Genomic DNA, 19,228 nt, shown 5'->3' with positions numbered 1-19,228 from the left:
CACCGACTCACCAAACACAAACGCTATTTTAAAAGCAAACTTTGCTGGTGCTGGCATAGGAGCGGCGAAATAACTTTACGGCGGCGTCTCTAATGCCCACCCAGTGGCAGTATCACATGGCGAAGTATTCTCATACATCAATCGAGCGCCGAGCCAAACAGGCAGGCTTTGAACTTCAAAGGCGGCTTCCAAGCAATGTTTCGATTCGACTCGGCTACTAAGTAACCTGGCACATTTGGAAGTTCGCAACTTGCATACAATGTGCATTATTGAATCATCGCGCACCCTGCCTCGCCAGACTGATAGCCCCCCCCCCCCTGGCGCCCCCTCCCCTGCCGGCAAGTCAACACGCTGTTAGCGGCGGCACCGAGCGCCGGCCCGACGTGTGCCCGTGAATATTCATCGGCCCACCGCCAGGCCGCCGCTCCCACTGGGGCAAACACTGCGCTGACGCCTCCGCGGCAGCCTCTGCAGGGGGGGGGGGGGGGGGGCGGTCCCACAGGGAGCACACATCGCACCACCGGCGGAGGGGGAGGGGAGGGTAATGACAGCGGCGCGGCGCTGATATGTGTCCGGTGACACCGCACGCCATGTGGAATGCGGAGCCGCTCCGGCCAATACTAGGAACACAGAGAACATAGCCGCCGTAGGTTGGACATATTGCACCGGGTCTCCGCACATCTCCCCTGCGTCTTCGTTCTCCCAAGGGCACAGACTATTGGAGCACGCCCTAATCAATCACACTACACACGGGAATTGGAGAACACAGCAGCGCCAATAAGACGGTGGTGACGTGCGGTCCCTATTGGGAAAGACGCGTATGTCTGATGTCCTAAGACGCAGGAATGAGAATTCTGCTGAGCACAGTTAGCCTTACGAATATTGAGCTCAGCAAGGGTTCAAAGAGTCGATCAAAGCGGATCCTAGCGTTTGTGGCCAAACATAACCGTGGATGGCATGTGACTCGTATTGCGAACAGCGATCTGAGCCAGTCTCGAGGTGACCACTATCACGAGCTGGTCCGCTCAGTCGGGAGCTGCGCACGGTACCCCAGTAGACACCCTGACCCCTTGCTGACCCCTGGTCACTCACCGGCCGGCCGTTGACCTCTCGGATGACGTCACCGACGTGCAGCAGGCCCTGTTTGTCGATGAAGCCGCCGGCCAGGATACGGGAGACGACCAGCTCGTCGCCCTCCTGTTTCACCGTTAGACCCTGTAGGAGAGCAGCGAGTGGTCACACGGTGGCCGGTGGCGAACCTAGGACCCGGGCACAGTGGCGTGCCTTAGGGTGGAGTATGTGGAGTATGGTGGAGGTGGTGGAGTAATGGTCAGGGTAGTGGAGTATATACAACGGTAGGTAATAGCATTAGCTCTTAGATTGTGAACAAAACTTTAATTTTCCAATTAAATCGGCACACTAAACTACGCTTCGGAGCTGCCGAACATCGGTCTTAAATCGCAGACCGTCATCTGGCGTTTAAAAATGTCACAAGCAACAACGTGATTCAACAATTTAGAGTCGAGATCATCTCGCGGAAAAGGGCATCGAAGCGGAAGACCATGTTTCTCCACTACTAACCCATGGCCAAGATCTGGCGATGATCTCAGCTAGCCCTGTAACTTTGACATACTGTATTTGGTAGCCCACATTTCAACAAACGAGACACCCGCAGTGTTTCAATGAACGAGCAGCTGACACCGAATAGAGTTGATCTGTCATTTGGGTTATGACATATCCCAGCAGCACGGCTACATCTCAAAGACAAAGCCTAGAGCTGCCACTTTCCGACAACGCTGGCGAGAGCAGTTTGGCAGTGTTGTGCCAGCCCGCAGCTTTCCGGTCCCACCGTCCCAGTCCAGTGCTGGAAATGAGGCCGCTTTCTGGTCCCGGCGTTTTATTCTCCGGGCGGGTTAATCCCGTCCAGCGTTTAGCCTTTCGGGACCCACTCAGGGTCGCGGTTGTTTGCGCCGCTCGCCCCAGTCGAGATGCAAAATTAATAGTCACGAAGCATATTTAGGGCCAGCCAAACCAGCCTGGTCTGGAGTTATTGTTAAATGTATGCATATAGATGAAAGAAAAAGGTTTTGTAGACTCGATTAATTTCGAATTCGTATATTCAAAGGCCCCAAATAAACTTCGTGTGACTATCAACTTGGCATCTCGAATGGGCTGAGCGGCGAAAACAACCGCGGCTCTGAGAGGGTCCCGAAAGGCTAAGCGCTAGACGGGGCTAACCCACCCGGAGAATAAAACGCCGGGACCAGAAAGCGGCCTCATTTCCAGCACTGTCCCAGTCCCAAGTCCCGTCCGCGGCATGGCAAATCCATGATGACACCAAGCTCGATTCGATGGAGGCTCGGCGGGACGAAATTGCATCGGTCGCTGTCCGAAATCCCCGAGGACCACCCGTGCCGCCGGTCACAGATGACGTCACAATGCAAAGACACGCGGCTGCAAGGCTGCAGTGTACGGGCTGCAGCGTTACGGGCTGCAGTGTCACGTCCTGCAGCAGCACGGGACCAGAGCTCGCTCCACTCCAAACCCGGCGGAAACCGCTGTCGGCCGCCACGACAAACTGGAGCGAAAAATGGTCGCCGCCTTCCGCCGTCCAGCCGCTTATTGGAAGCCAGATTGGAGACCTTTCCTACTCCAGATGATTTGAGAGAGGGAAATATCCCCGAAATTCGACTTCGGAACTATGCAATCGTTTCCATCTGGGTCGGCCACCGTCGGAGTGGGTATTTGTCACCGCTCCAAGGTCCACAATAGTCCAGGATGACAGATAATATCTCAGCGACGCTAAATGGGAAAACCGCTCTGTGTTCGGCAACACACAAACGCATTCTAAAAAGAGGGGTCGGCTGCTTATCGAATTTCTCTAAATGCTTGGTCACGAATCAGGTTACTTTAAAGCTGACAGGAGATATGGCTAGACCAGTGGACATCCAATGACACCAATAAATTTGACCAATCTGTGAAAAGGTGGTCGCCTTTTTCACCCCGAGCACCAGTAACAGGCTTTCTTGCACTGACCGGCGACTAATAGGAAAAGACGCCGTTAGAAAAGGGGAGAGGAGGATAAGAGATGGGGAGAGAAAGTGAGAAAGAGGGGGAGAGAGAGAGAGAGAGAGAGAGAGAGAGAGAGAGAGAGAGATGAAAAGAGAAAAGAGAGGATAGGAGAAGAAATGGAGAAAGAGAGAGGAGCAGAGACAGAGAGGCAGAGCTGGGGAGGCCGCCGTCAGCGGGCGGGGAGCCGCCATTGGCCGGGCGGTCGGTGACAACCGGTAACCGATGGAGATTGGACGAGGGGTCGAGCCGACCGCCGAAGCTGCTCTCATGAGACTGCCAACCTCGGCCCGTCTGTGCCCAAGTGGCTGCATCACGGACGGAGGAGCGGCACGACGTTCCCGAAAGCCGGAGTCGGACAGGGTAAGGAGAGGCCCGTCGCTCCACCATGTGGCTACATTGGTGCATAACGACGACACCTAAAAAGAAGATTCAGAAAACTTATTTTGTGTAACGAGCCGAAGAAGCGCTAAATGACGCAGCGTCGCTCGAGGGGTATCCTCGACGTATTTTCATTATCAATGATTCCTGATGGAAACTGCCGGTACCATTAACTTTGGATGATGCAATGTCAGTTGTTTATTGGAATTAGGAATTGGACCGCTGCCCTCTCCACAGCTGACGGCTGTGCTCCGCTGTCCCCCTCGCTGCTGAGGGCGGTCCGCTGTCCCTCCCAGTCGCTGAGGGCAGTCCGCTGTTCCTCCCCAGCTGCCGAGGGCGACCACCATCCCTCCCCAGCTGAGAGTGGGCAGGGCTGACGGCGGGCCGCTGTCCCTCCCCAGCTGAGAGCGGTGGCAGCTCGGAGATGTGCCGATGGGATCGCCCACCAGCACGACCGATCGCCCTGCCCTGCGCCCCTCCGACCGACCGACTCGGGAGGACAGAGCCCCGGCTGACCGATCGCCGTCCGTCCCAGAGCACCCAGCCGAAATCCAGCCAATACGGCGGCAGATTCATCAGAGGGCAGCCTGCAGCGAAAACACGGCGACCGCCGCTGTCACGTCCAATGTCAGTGGCGTCCTGTCCGATATCAAATAAAAGCCGGCGGCCAAATCATGAACTATTCTTGCATTCAGAATGTCATTATCAATGGCCAAGTGTAATCGTAATAATCTTCAGCCACCGTAGCAGCGCTAATGCCTATTCGCTATCAAATAATTCATGCGCCGTTGTAGGGAAATGCTGCGAAATGTCTTCTATCATTAATTATCTTGTCTTCGCCACTGAGACGGAAGAAATAATCGGCCAGAGACATCATTAACCAGACCAGCACAAGATTCCATTGTCATGCAAAAGACAGCTTAGCATATGAATGGAGTTAGCAAAATACCGCCGTAGCTACTGCTCCGGATGCATGCGAGCTTAAGATATATGGCTTCCATTTCCAATGCCATGATAACTGGCTCAACGAGTTTGCAGTCAAATGATAAAAGTGCATTAAATAACAATTAACTATTTGTATGGATGTAATTTCTTTCCTTTTGAGAGTTCGCTCTAGCTTTAGATAGGTAAAAAGTTTAGATGGTACTGATGAATATACATCAGACACGTCATGTTCCATCGATAACCAGATCAAAATGTTGACCAAATCCTTCCACAATTATGCACCCATTAAAGCGCATTTAAACTTTCCGTATAACTTTCGATATTCCTCAGTTTATCAGGCCTAGCTAGCACATCCGTGCACCCGTTCTTCATGTCAGACGGATTGCAAATTATCGGCAACGTTTCATAAAACAGCGCAATGGGCTCTACCGCGCGGCACAAAGTATAGCCGAGAGCAGATCCGGGAAAATCTCCCGGTATCCGCTACAATGGCGGCGTCGGCACGGCTTTCACACTGAGCGCTTTCAGACGAGCCGTTCTAAATACAGCGGCGCACCGCTTTTCACATCGGGGCCGTAAAAAGCTGAGTGATGTTGGCTGGGGATCAGTGAGGAGGCCCGGGGCCATCAATAATCAGACGGAGGGGGTGTCTGGGAGCCGGGAGACGCCAGGGACCGTCGGTATCGTCAGTGAAACGCGGCATCGTCGACCGTTCAGCTTGTGTTTATGGCATGTAAATACGACGATGATTGTGTTAATACTAAGAAGTAGGAAGCACCTACCTTCGTGTTTTAGATAAGGTCCGCACAATTGTGGATAGATTGCATTTAAGTGATGATGGGAAGTCGCCATTATTCATCTCAGGGGAAAAGATTGGATATGGTTTTCACGAAAAGATCCTAGCTTGCCGACTGTACTAAATGCGCTGAATTTTGTGCTTCAGCAACAATTCTGAATGCAAAGCATTGAGCAGGAAAATAATTGCGTCTCACCGAATCCGCTTTGGTTGCTTTGGCTGCTGCAGTCATGCAGGTCAAAAGACATCTCACATGGGATGCGTTTTCCGAGAGCACATAATCTTTGATCCTCCATCGGATAATACTCCCTACAGAACCATCTGGTCGATACGGTAGCGAGATTTGTGCAGTCAGCTACCTTTCCTCGAATGGCCGTCAAGCACGCCCATACAATGCTCTTGCGCAGAACTGAGAGCAGTGTGTCCCTATACATCGTCCCCAGTTCCCGCTCACTAGGAGCCCCGAGTCTTCACATACAGACCCCAGCCCCACTCACCACACTCCCCTCCCCGCGCCGGCACTCACCAGCGGCTCGTTGGGGTTCTTGGTGAGGCCCACCATGCGTATGGCCTCCATGTTCTCGGCTGTGGGCGGCTCGTCGGGGGGTTTGTGTGTCACCTCTCGGCCGCTCGCCTGTGCGGTCTCCTTGGCAATCCGGTCGTGCGCGTTCAGAAGACCCTGTCGGACAAGGAGGGAGCGTCAGTCAGCCAGTGGCCAGCCCTAAAGGGTGGAGTGTCCAGTCCAGTGTCCCCGAAAACAACAGCAGGGCTTGTGCGAATATCAACTCTGTCATATCTACTGGAAAACGTCGAACGAGAATGATGAGTTTCTATGGAGATTGGAGATCAAATGTTATTTTTTGCTTAGGCACCTGTCATGACTAAGACAATATGATGAGCTATTTCAATTAAAATATTGTTGTTTTGACACCAAAAGACACTTTCCCATATGGCTTTACTGACTACTGATCCCTGGAAGTGTAGTATGTTAATCCACGCCTAACTATGCACAAGGACATACTGATTACGGGAAATATATCTTAGTTCGGGATGCTTGTAATTGGCCAGCGCCGCCATCAGACGACTTTAATGAGACGGCCCGAGTGTCGGTAACGGTCGGCGCCGTTTGATCGATAACCTATCAAAAGCAGCACAAAATAACAGCGATCATCAAAATCGCATAGTCTGGTGAAAAGTGATTGCTTGCAATGATCTACCGCCGCTAAGTATGGGTACAAACAAACAGGGAGCAATCTCGTGATTCGTTCGGCGCGTGGTATACATAGACGGTAGATCACGAACAGATGGGGCCGGGCAGGCCACTTCGTTATCAGTTTGTGGTGGCCCAGCCAAATTCATGAAGTAATTAAGCACTGTTTGTGCTATGGCCCACTTGATGAACGGTTATCGTCTGCTGTTTTTCGTAGTGTTGTCTCCACAGCAAACACAAACACACTTCATAAGACTGAAAAGTAGATTATGTTAAAAAAGGTGTTTCGTAGAGGGGTCCAAAAAGTAGAGGGATCATGCCTCACACCTATCTTCCAACGGTTTACGACCCGTGGCAGCAAAACATAAAAACCTCGAACATCAGTTGATTTATCAATCAACAACCAATACTAAGTTGCTAGCACATACCTCATATTCACTCTCGATACCACTTTCGCCAGAGTTCGCAATAAAATGATCACAGTGAGAGCACTTCTGTGTCAACACGTTAGTAAGACACTGGCGGCTCCTGGGAGTGACTGAATACCCTGAGCAGGCGGCCAGGAGTCGCGCACGGTCCTGCCGGGCTCCACAGCGGCACTGGTGGCTGTACTGAGTCCGGGGTGGCCATGGAGTCCGATACCCAGCCGGTGGCGAATGTCGGAGGTAAAAACAGCAGCGGGCGGCGCCACGCTCTATGACGTCATACAAAACACCGGCACGGGACGGCTGACGTCATACATAATATGACGGCCTACGTCGTGCATTTATAATGGAGGTGCTTGTTTTGAAAGCAACCAACCACGCTAGTCTTTTTCCAAGTCGATGCTACACCAGCTTCATTTTTAGCACTTCAAATACGAGTTTCATTCTGATAATTTCTTTATTTCAATGTAATCTTTGGCTCGTCGTTTTCAGATGGTCGTCAAATTGTGGGAATTGTCCTATTGAAGGCAACAGAAAACGCCAAGACGAGATCTGTTAGAGCTGCATGCCCGTCTGTGTTGACAGTGGATTCCCAATCTGTGTGCTGAAGATGTGTGATGAATCTGAGTCAATATTGTTCCAGTCCGAAACTGTTTTTACCGAGGTTTGTTTGATACATAAAGAGACTGGTAGATAGCCAGAAATAGAAGAGCCTAATGTCATCACCGAGTGGGTATATCTCAGCTGATGACTAAAGAATATAAGATCATCACACTCCAACGTAAAAAAAACGGCTTAACCTTAAAAGGAAAGCGTGTTAAGCGATTATGGAATGCACTCACATATGGCATATGACGTTAAGCAGTAGGATAGCCTGCGACTAGTAGACGATTTATAACAGGCGCGATGCACAGTCATGACTGCATCTTACTTTCGATTGATTCGAACGCATGCATCCTTCAGAGGTCAAGGTGATGAAGTTAGCCTGAGATGCGAAGCTGCTGTGATATGCTTTGATCAGGGTTGGGAATTCTACAGATACCAATAATGTACAAATTTATGAAATGAACGGGCATGAAAAAGAATATCTTGCACATTTTCCTTCTACCGAGTTCTACGCAGGTTGAGTTGGCACGGCTCATGTGCAATGTTTATGGTAATACAGTTGTTTTTTCAAATGGATAGCTCCACAGGAAACGTCAGATCAAGGTCTACCTACCATTATTAGTTGCAGATAATCATACACCCAGCGATACTCTGTTCATTTTCGCGGGAGGTCGTGTCACCTACCAGGAATTTCTGCGCCGTGAGGATGTTGATGAGCACCCGGGCGTCCTTGTGGTGCGGCCTCAGTCTCCGCGAGATCTCGAGCGCGATGGGCAGCGCGTCCCAGCGGACCGGCGCCGGGTCGACACGCTCCTCCGGCTCCGAGAGCTGCGGCACAGGATTAAATCACTGGTTAGACTTCACTCTGTATGTTACTAGTCAATGCCCTACCACTAGGTACCTAATCACAGAGCAGCCAACAGCAGGCTCGCCTGAAATCTATTTCTGATCACCACTTAATAGCTCACAGCTCACACCTGCGAACATCACTACAAACATGTAGGATTGTAGGCTAGCATGTGCTAGTATTTAGGCTGGGTTAGGGTAAACAAGGTTGGGATGAATTGTTTGTATGTCCTCATGTTTCTGTTACATTTCTGGAAGTTGTGAGAGAAGCAGAAAAGAGCTTAGATGAGCTCTGTTATCATGCCACTGTTAGCCAGGCGAACGTTTCAGACGAAATTGGCTGCTTGCTAACTGTACATCAAACAATGCAAGTTGATAAAACAGATTGATATTGAAATTTACATTGTTTAAACTTTAAAGTTTTAGACACAAAATGTTTACTGCACTCAAATCTCATCAAGCTAGGAATTCACTTTTGTACCCATTGCATGTGCCAGTATATGCCTGGTTCAGCCTCACCAAGGAATCCAAATCTCGTCTGAGATTAAGGAACAAAAGAAAGGTTCTGACAAATGGTGATTTCACCTATTGATGACCCTGCCTCCCAGAGTACAGCCAGAATGACAGGACAGTGAAAACAGAGGATGAATAAACCCATGAGCACATGGCTCCCTCTGTGGTAACAGACCATGTAGATTGTAGGCACACATCCATGCCTGGAAAATGGAATGGGGCTGCATAGTGAGCCACATTTAGTTTGTAGCTAATGTTTAGCCCAAGCAGCTGTCCATCTGTGCACAAATACCAGAGGTAGGTTTGGGTTGGCATTTAAGTTTTATGTAGGTGCTGTGATCTGTGAAGCTTTGAGGTTTGGTTAGGTGACCTTGAGATGTTTTTTAATGCAAAAAGTGTTTGCCTATTACAATGCAAACTTCACACTTCAGGCACAGCTGGATAGGTGTCACGGTCAACATTACCTACCCATTTTGTTTCTGAGGTAATATTTAAACAAATTTAAAGGGGTTGATGAAGCAAAGGAAACAACTTCTTGAAAGGGAACTATATTAGAGAAGCTTAGAAAATGATCAAGGTGCAGTAGGAATATACTAAAAACTTTATCAAAACCTGTTCTGCAATCTGCATTATTCCGTAGTCTTTGAGCAGGCCTAAAAAAAACTATGTCTTAACAGTAAAAAAACTAGCAGAGTTTCCTTGGACTCATCCAGGAGTCATTTGGCAACTACCTATGTTAATGTGCCAATGAAGCTGAAGGCCCTTGCAGGCTGCAGCTCTCTTGCCTTGTCAACTCATCAGACAAATCTTTGACCAATTAACACTGAAAAAATGTGTTGTATGCTCATGGCCTGGAAAAAGGTTAAATCATGAAATTTCAGGTGGTGTTGCATAATAGTTACTTATTTAATGGGCAAAAAATGCTTGAACACCAGCATGGTCTTATCCTGGAATCTCTGATAGTACTAAAGCAGATGTCACACATTTTTTGCAACCAAGGAGAGGTGCTGTAGGTTAGGTTGTAGGTTTTAGGTTTTAGGTGGTGTTTTAGGTTGTAGGTTGTATGTTTTAGGTTGCAGGTTAGGTTAGGTCAGGTTTGGTTTGATTATAAAGCACCTCAGGTATAGCGCCTCTCCTTGGTTGCACAAAAACAAGTGAGACGCCTGCTTTACGACTTCCGAATCTCTTGCTGTTTATCCGCCAATGGTCAATAAGGATAATTTAAGTCAGTAGTTGATCAGTGGTTGAGCAAAACGATCCAAATACCAACGAACTATCACAAATTAAACAAAAAACTGATATATGGGCGTTGTCTGCAAGCGATGGATGACACGGGAACACAAATATGACGCGGCTGTTACGATAGCCTACTGTAATAGATGATAGTCCACCGATAAATACGCAACCACAAGCAGCAACAAGGCAACATTTTTAATTCCAAATCACCTTCGATCGTTTCAATCACGGTTGAGGAACGACGCAGAATTCTTGAAGACCACTACGAAGTTATGCATCCGTCACGAACTAACGCCCATTGCACAAAATACAAACTTGAGTATTTCGCCCAGTGCTGCCAGATGGGGAAGGCTGTAATCCTCCAGATCAGTTACAAAAATCCTCCAGATTCCTCCAAATCCTATTGGTAGATATAGAAAGGCGGTCTTGGACGCTGCGGGGGGGCTATACCTAACCCCAAAAGTTTCACCAAATTCTAAAAACTCATCGGATTTCGAATCCTTTCGCACTGCTGTGCAGTTTCAAAGATACTTTTTTTAAAAAAAGTTAAGTTTTCGTTTTATACTAAAAAAAACACGAAAATTTTCGTCGATTTCGGGCGCTGCAGGGGGGCCGGGGGCATTTGCCCCAAATGTCCCCCTTAGATCCGCCAGTAGTTTGGTACCCTCGTAGATATAGCTACAGACTGAGACATTCTGCAGTCTCACGGTGATAAAGGACGTGATATATCCTAACGGGTAGGGTGACGCTAGGCAGGAAAATGCCTTTTTAGTCTTGAATGTGTTATATTTTTCCATGAAATTGAATATAATAATCGGGCGACAAATCCTCCAGATTTTCCTCCAGAATCAAAAATCCTCCAAAAGCGAAATTTGTCCGCAAATAGAGTTCAAAATCCTCCAGATTTGCGGAAATCCTCCAAATCTGGCAGCACTGATTTCGCCTCAGGCAAGGCCCTGCCTCAGGCTACGCATCAAATAGTCGCTACCAAATGCTACCAAATTTTTGGGTTGTGTCTCATCAGTAAAGGAATCTTTCATGGCAAATACGATAGCAGCTTTCAGAGGCGGTTTAAAGGGACTATCCCACCTTCTAAAATGTTGTTAAAACCAGTTAAATTGTGCCCGACTTTATAGATTGGATGACCAGGAACACGGTTCTGGCATTTATTTTTTATTAAACATCTTAGGCTTCCCATATTCCAAACACAAACTTTCAAATATGTGACGTCACAGCCCAAAATTACCTCCTTCCCCAGGCCACATTACTGTCATAAAGCTGATTCTTTTTACGGGTCCGTATCAAAGCGTCCAAAACCGCAGCATCCAAGGTACGCAACATCCAAAACCGCAGCGTCCAAAGTACGCAACGTCCAAAATACGTCCAAAATCGGGTTTATAGGGGGCATTCACAAAGTCCAAAACCGAAACATCCAAAACCGCACCGTCCAAAAACGTATCATCCAAAAAACGCAACATCCAAAGACGCAACATCCAAAGTACGTAACCTCCAAAACCACAACGTCTAAGACCACGACATCCAAGGCACGCAACATCCAAAACCAACCTAACCTAACCTAACCTAACCTAACCTAACCTAACCTACTGATTTTTTCCTATCCCTAACCCAACCTAACCTAACCTAACCTAACCTAACCTAACCTAACCTAACCTAACCTAACCTAACCTAACCTAACCTAACCTAACCTACTGATTTTTGCCTACCGGGGATAAGGAAACCTAACCTAACCTAACCTAACCTAACCTACTGATTTTTGCCTACCGGGGATAAGGAAACCTAACCTAACCTAACCTAACCTAACGTAACCTTACCTAACGTAACGTAACGTAACGTAACGGAACCTAACCTAACCTAACCTAACCTAACCTACTGATTTATGCCTACCGGGCATAAGGAAACCTAACCTAACCTAACCTAGCCTAACCTAACCTAACCTAACGGTTTTGGATGTTGCGTACTTTGGATGTTGCGTACTTTGGATGTTGCGTTCTTTGGATGATGCGTCCTTGGATGTTGCGTTTTTGGATGATACGTTTTGGATGTTGCGGTTTTGGATGTTTCGGTTTTGGACGTTGTGAATGCTCCCTATATACCCGATTTTTGACGTATTTTGGACGTTGCGTACTTTGGACGCTGCAGTTTTGGATGTTGCGTACCTTGGATGCTGCGGTTTTGGACGCTTTGATGGTCCCCCTCTTTTTACTCTGTAGGCACCACAACAAAGTTCAGACCAAGTTTTAAGCGATTTTTCAACGAACAAACCCATTTAAATCAGAATGACTAAGCGAGGTGACGTCACACTAACGGTCGCTCCATGTTGAAGATAGGGCCTTGTACAAGGCCCATTTTCAAATGAAGGGAACGAATTTCTTCAACACCAAGAGGCCGCGGGGGTTGCAACCTAGATAGATAGTGGTTTCTGAACCTCGCCGCAAACTTGGCTATCTCAACTCAAACCCCATGTTAAAGGTGGGATAGTCCCTTTAACCCGCGCACCGACGGGGGGGGGCGGATATCCGCCCCCCCCTGAGGTTTTTCGCGAATAGCGGGAAAACCGCGGCGCGTAGCGCCGCGAAATTTGGTATGACTATTCCCTTATCAATTTTACACATGGTGTGCAAGTTTGAACCTCCTACCTTTCAAGGTCAGGTCACCAGGTCACTTTGAATGACCCAACCTCAAGTCACTTTTTTGCAACTTTGTCACCGTGCCAGAGCTACAGTAGATGTCGGAGGCCTTTGAAAGTCGCAGGATGTTATTAGGTCATTAGTAGCTACAATTTGTATATCTCGGAATTTTGATATCGGTGACCTAAGGTCAGGTCAATTTCGCGACCTCCCCATTATAAGTCAATGGGGGAAAAATCAACTCCCTGTTATTACCACTAAAACGGGTCGAAATGGCCCCATATACCATACATGACTTCATATACGATCAACCTTCACTACCTTGAGGTCTGTTTTGCTGTTGGGCAGCTGTGAGGTCATGTGACGTCATCAAAGGTCACCAAAGGTTTTTGGCCAATAACTCCGTACAGGAACAAGATACAGACGCGTGGATGGTCTCATTGTGTTCAGCTCGTCAAGACGCATCGAATGATATACATGATGACCTCGAGGTCACGTGACCTGAGGTCAACCTTTGACCTTGACCTTTCGAGGTCAACATATATATCATTCGATGCGGATTGACGAGAGGATCACGATGATGCCCTTAGTTTGTTCCTATCTTGACTAATTCGAAAGTTATTCGAGAAAAACTCCCTCCATATTTAGCGCCGCCATTTTGACTTTTTCGACCCCTGTGACGTCATCTTTGACCTGACCTGAAAATGACCTTAGTAAAAATTGTAGATCTTGACCGTGCGTATCCGATGCCGTTTACCGCTTGTCGCTATCTTGCTTCGTTCTCGAGATCTCAGGGGGGGCGGTCATCCGCCCCCCCCCCGTCGGTACTAAGTTGGCGCAGACCCCCGTCGGTGCGCGGGTTAATCCAATAACAATGAATCGTGGAAAGTGGATAAGCAAAACACTTAGGCAAATTGAACGGACACCATTTGCGACCCCGGCTCCGACCAACGGTACCGTTTTTATCAGATCACTTGGAAAGCTTTTTGGTTAATGGTTCCATAGCTTTGCTCTTGACTCTTGAGAGCCTATACCTAAGGTAAATAATATGCCCGTACCTACCTACCTACCTGCATATTATTACCATGATTCAACGCAGTCCAGTAGGCAGCAATTGATCAGTGGTAATTGGTATCGCTTGGTTCCACTGAACGCTTTTATATATAGATGATACCTACCTATATCATTTCTGAGACAATTGTGGCAAAGGCGAGAATAGCAAGACCTCCCCGCAGTCGCCCGGTTCCTGCGCCTTTGGTCGCTGCAGCACCGCACGGGGTGGCTCGGCTGGCTAAAGGCATCGGAGGCACAGCTGGCCGCCTTTCCCGCTGATTGGTGACCATGTCGACCCCGCTCTTACCCCGGGGGAGCCGAGCAGCCGAGCCGAGCCGAGCAGCCGAGCCGAGCCGACCGGCGCCGGCGGCACTGCACAGTTGGGTTCACGTCGTTTCAGTAGCCGAGAAACACACAATATCATCAAGGAATGGAAAAGGGTGCCTCTGTACAGCAGCGTCAGTGTGGCACCACTCAGAAGCCTTATACGTGGGACGTGAAGACCGAAGCCGAAGGACAGGTCTGTCACTTGTGCGCCAAACACGGCAGCATCTATGGCTTCAGCTTGCTCCGACTGGACAGTGGGCTTGGTAAAGCTATAACACGGCACCTCGGCCTCGCCTTGTTTAAAAACTGCGGGCACACGCGCGTGATGGACAAAAGTTCATAATCCATGCCGGTATATGCACTCGATAGGTAGGTACACATGAATCATGACATACTTACATATCAATTATCATATCCTATGTAGGTATCATGTAGGTATCATGTATGTAGGTATCATCATTATCATGTAGGTATATCAATTATCATATCCTATGTGTTTACTTTTTATAGAATATCTCATATCATTTATAAAAATGTTTTTACTATTATAAATTGAAATACTATTTACTATTAGGGAGTAGCTTCCTTACCTACACCATAAATTACCCTCTCAAATCGACACGAAAACTATTTAACCCGCGCCCCACTGGGGTCTGTGTATAACACGCCCTACTGGGGGGGGGGGGGCTATTCATAGCCCCCCCCCCTCCTAACTCCGAAACTACTGGGCCGATCGTCAAAATTCAAACGGCGTCTGATAGCCCCGGAAAAACTGTTGAACGAAACCTAATTTCATTGACCTCGAGGTCACCGATGACGTCACAGGTCAGGTCAAAGTAAAAATTATTAGCATTTTGGCTTGATCACGTTTTGGGCTCTGGCCGCCGTCTTACAAGTCAGACCAGGCTCATTTTTGGTTTCCACACTCGTGAACAGATGCTCTAGATACCTTGAGGGTACCAAACTTGTACTTTGATTTTCAGGTCAGGGTCAGGTCATCACAGATCACGAAAGTATTATATCATGCTTCGGTCACGTGACACATGTTTTATGGTCCATTTAGGCCATAGATTTCGAATTTGATGTCGTCTGTGTCATTCGAGGTCATTTTGAGTCGAATTTAGCTTAGGTCAGGTCACTTTCAGGTCAAAAAAGGTCAAATTTTGAAGTTAAAATTTTTCAACAAAAAAGGTGTCTATTGGATGCAGTTTGAGCTCAGGAACACGATGGTGCCATTTATATTGGTGTACGATGTCAAATACGTACTGAAAAAGTGATTTGAAAAATTAATAATTGTGAATTTTTTTGCAATAATGTAACTTGGCCATTTTTGAAGATATTTAGCTAAAACTTGCTAGAGTTAGTCATAACCATGCGTTCTGTAACATATATTCCGGTTTTTTTCGAAAAGTCAAAAACTTTTTGAAAAAAAAAAATATAAAAATATAAATTTTGAATATTATTATATAAAATTTTCGAAATTTTCAAAATTTTGAAAATCCGAGATTGCAGTTTGATAGTGCGGTCAATTCTGAGTCCTTTCATGCAAAGAAATTGGATCTAGCTTAAAAACTGAGCTCTTGGGAGCGATTGCCGTGGTTCAATGTTTTGCGTCGAAATCGGACGAACATGACGTCACTCTGACGTCATTTCCGGCCGACCTATGGTAGCTACGAAGTTCAAATTTTGACACAAGGTGTCAAATTGATGCAGCCGAAGGTACTGAAAGTTTGGCGTCGATACGTCAAGCGATTTGGAAGTTATTGCAGAAAAACGGGAGGGGGGCTTTAAATAGCCCCCCCCCCCCCAGTGGGGCGCGGGTTAATGTGTGGCTGGTGGCCTGTGGCCAGGCAGCCGTTTAAACGGTTACCCGCAGGAGCGTGCTTCTAGTACAGATGCCTTCCATGCGATGTCTTATGAATGGGCTGACCTTCAACCCGAAATAAGAAAGCATGTTTACCAAGGATGAAAATAGCTTGTCCTGAGGAATAAACTAAAGGGTGAGGCTATTGGTGAATCCAGCTCATCATACCAAAAGCCTCACGCCTTGAATTCAATAACGAGATTCACCGCTGTTGGACCACGGGCACTACAGACGCGGCAGCTCCTCTGCTGCAGGCCGGGTCGGCGCTGCCGCTGGTCGGCCTGACTCACCGACCAGCGGCGCGTGAGCAGAGACAAAAACCAGCCGGGCCGGCGCGGCGCCCCGCGCGGAGCTTTCGTGGCCGAGCAGCGTTAGCCAGAAATAGCCACCGCATTTCTCAGCGGCCGGGGGACGGGGGAGGACCGGGGAGGGACGGGGGGGGGGACGGGTGGGCTGGACCAGCGGCTGCGAGCGGGATGTGATGGAAGAGGGCGGGGCCGTGGAACACGAGCGTCGGATACGGTGGAAGGAGCGTGGACCGTCAGGCCAGCCGAATTCGGCTATGTTTGGCGACGATTAGATATGTGCAGTTCTGGCAGACTTTGCAGCGTTTGTTATGCTTGTATGCATATTCCGGTAATTTCTAATTATTGGTCGAATAATACTACTGGTCGTGCTCAATTATTGGTCGAGCAGTAATCGCCACGCACTTTCAGAAAGTGGATCGCTCATGATTGTTATACATACAATACAATACAATACAATACAATAGACGGCTTGGAGAATAAAATTATTCCTAATTGGCATGCTAAAAGACTATGTACGTCAAATTGCCACCACTGTCACTACTCGCTTAGAGTGACCGGTTCATCATGCCTGGGTTCGTACTGACCTGTTCCTCGTCTGGAGAGGGAATCAGCTCCTTCAGGTACATCAGCTCGGTGGCCCTGACGTCGCGTTTGCCGCTGAGTGGTGTGACCAGCGAGTGCTGGGGCGGCATCCCGCAGCAGTTCCGCTCTGAAACGGCAGAATTTCGTCACAGCTAGTCCACTGTGCGCCGGAGACCAACATGCAATCGGTCAGCATTTGTCATAAACTCCTACTTAGCACTTACTTTCGCTTTACTGACAATAGAGCGGACCTATAGGTAGGTAGGCTTACCTATGTATTTTTATATCGGCGATTTAAAACCTAAACAATTAATGGCATGGCTGTGAGTAAAAGACTAAATATTGATTATCATTATCGTGCTACCCAAAACTGCTGAATAAATTTCGCAATCGCGGTGACGATCAGTAGGTACTAACGTACAGAGTCCGGTCCCGGGAGCGGCGGGGCCCGGCCGGCGGATCGTATACCCACCTTTTTCCTTCTGGCGCCGGCGGGAGTGGCGCTCCTTGGCACCAGCCTGAGTCGCCATGTTATTGGATAAGAGCACCATTTTGGCAGGACTCGTCTGTGAAACAGATATATAAGGCATCAGATTCCTTCCAATGTCTGGGTGTTTACGGCAGATTTATTTCAATTGTATCGGATTGCACGGTTCAACCAGGATATATCTACCGCCGGCAGTAGAAGGTGGCTATTTGCGATATAAAGGTCAGTCGTGTCAATGCGTATAAATGTTATTTATTTGAACATATGGTTTAAAAGCGGAATGCGTGACGCCATAACGGGTAGCAAAGTTCATAAGTTTGACCATTCTCAGCAATAAATGTTAAAGGATTGGTCACGGCAGCCTTACACCGCCCGGGAATGGGAGCGATCCCTGCCATTCTGAGCAGCCGTGCTTCCAAGGAAGGCGGCGTTTAACTATTAAACTGGACACCGTGACGAAGGGCTATTTTATACGACATTTGCAGTTTTAGTATGCCTCTTATAAAAAGGGCTTTTTCTTGAAGCATAGATGTGAGTTGCCAGAATGTATCTCAGTTCTAATAAGCCCCGCATAGAGTCTTTATGATAGGTACCTAAGCTTTATAAGATAGGTGCGCAAGTGTGTTTAAAGCCTTCAGTTACTTAGCAATGGTAAGTCTTTTTATTTGACCGTAGGACGTTCATCTTTATCAATTTAAATGTAATTCGACAGACGGGTATAAACTACATAATAAATATATTCTTTTTTAAATATAGCCGTGATATATTAAGTTTGTTAAAGGATTGTATTTGTACAGACAATCCTATATGAGCCTATGTCAGCTGTTCATACAGTTGGCTGTGCCGTCTGTTTTCGTCCAAAGCGGGAATGTGCCGCTGCTGCCCGCTCCCCTACCCCTCTCACCAGCCTGGCCTGGCCTGCCGGACCCGCTTCGGGACGGAAGTCGGAGACGCATTGCATCACATTAGAGATCTCTTCCGACTGGTGCTGGATGAGAGGCAATACGAGCAACACACGCCAGCCGAGGGGAGGCGGCTGCATTTTGAGCAAATGAACGTCACTACTTTATTCAATACGGTACGCTTTAATCATGTCGCAGTCGGAAGCGAAGTTAGGAAGGCGGGTGTGCTGGCTGCGGGCTGCGAATAGATAATGCTAAGTGAATTTATGTCCGTCAAATACAAGCCAAAAACAAAATATCTGCGTGCGATGCAAAATAAATGGCAAATTCTCCTAGCTTTCGATTCGCGATGTTGTTGAATTATGCCTAATGCAAGCATCTGATTCACTGAATTAGGCCCACGTTCTATGAAAATATAGCTGGCCTCACCAATTCTGCGGGGCTCCCTGATCGGTACTGTACGGGCAGCTGGTGACGTCTATTGATTCCATGATGGCGGGATCCCGGGAGGAGTCCGGGATTTCATTCTCTCTGTGCGATGTGGTGATTGCACAGGAAAATTGCCTATTTGTCTTCATTATTCAGCCCACGCAGTCAAGATGTTGACAGAACAGATTTTTGAACTCAGAGCACAATTTATGAAAGTTGAAACACCGTAGCAATCACTCGAAATGAAAGCGTTTATCTCTTTTATTTTTTCCGCTTTCATCGGAAAGTTCACGCAAAGGACGTTTTTAATGAAACAAATAAAGATGCCAATTGGCACTTTTACTGCCACAGCTCAATGACCGAGATCATGAAGCTGAAAGTCGTATTGCCATTCATATTGTCAAACCAGTCTACCATTAACTAATTCAGCAGCCAATGTTCGTCTTCGAAAATTGTTTTATTACCGAAATGTTATGATCCAGTAACTCGTTAGCATTAGATTATAAACATATAGGGGAGAACGGGGTCAATTGTAACATTTTTTGCATCTTATCATCTGGTGCAAACACGTTTGCAGCTATAAAGCTCTTTCTTTTATTTT

The 19,228-nt window shown here is 47.7% G+C and overlaps 1 protein-coding gene across 2 annotated transcripts in view; it reads right to left on the bottom strand.

Moving 5' to 3' along the window:
* LOC122377585 (protein PALS2-like) overlaps nucleotides 1–19,228 on the bottom strand; it is a 42,521-nt gene that overhangs the window by 17,744 nt on the left and 5,549 nt on the right. For both annotated transcript variants that reach the window (XM_043357787.1, XM_043357786.1), the window contains exons 2-6: nucleotides 17,282–17,375; nucleotides 16,812–16,936; nucleotides 8,117–8,260; nucleotides 5,718–5,870; nucleotides 1,093–1,215 (exon numbers count right to left, since the gene is read on the bottom strand). In XM_043357787.1, coding sequence (XP_043213722.1) covers nucleotides 1,093–1,215; nucleotides 5,718–5,870; nucleotides 8,117–8,260; nucleotides 16,812–16,936; nucleotides 17,282–17,360 — 624 coding nt within the window. In that variant the 5' untranslated portion in view covers nucleotides 17,361–17,375. The remainder of the gene's footprint in view (nucleotides 1–1,092; nucleotides 1,216–5,717; nucleotides 5,871–8,116; nucleotides 8,261–16,811; nucleotides 16,937–17,281; nucleotides 17,376–19,228) is intronic.

This window comes from Amphibalanus amphitrite, unplaced genomic scaffold, assembly GCF_019059575.1.
Source record: "Amphibalanus amphitrite isolate SeventyFive unplaced genomic scaffold, NRLGWU_Aamphi_draft 000047F_arrow, whole genome shotgun sequence".
Taxonomy (NCBI): domain Eukaryota; kingdom Metazoa; phylum Arthropoda; class Thecostraca; order Balanomorpha; family Balanidae; genus Amphibalanus; species Amphibalanus amphitrite.
The sequence above is the reverse complement of the archived record's forward strand: the minus strand, read 5'-3'. Positions and strand labels throughout refer to the sequence as shown.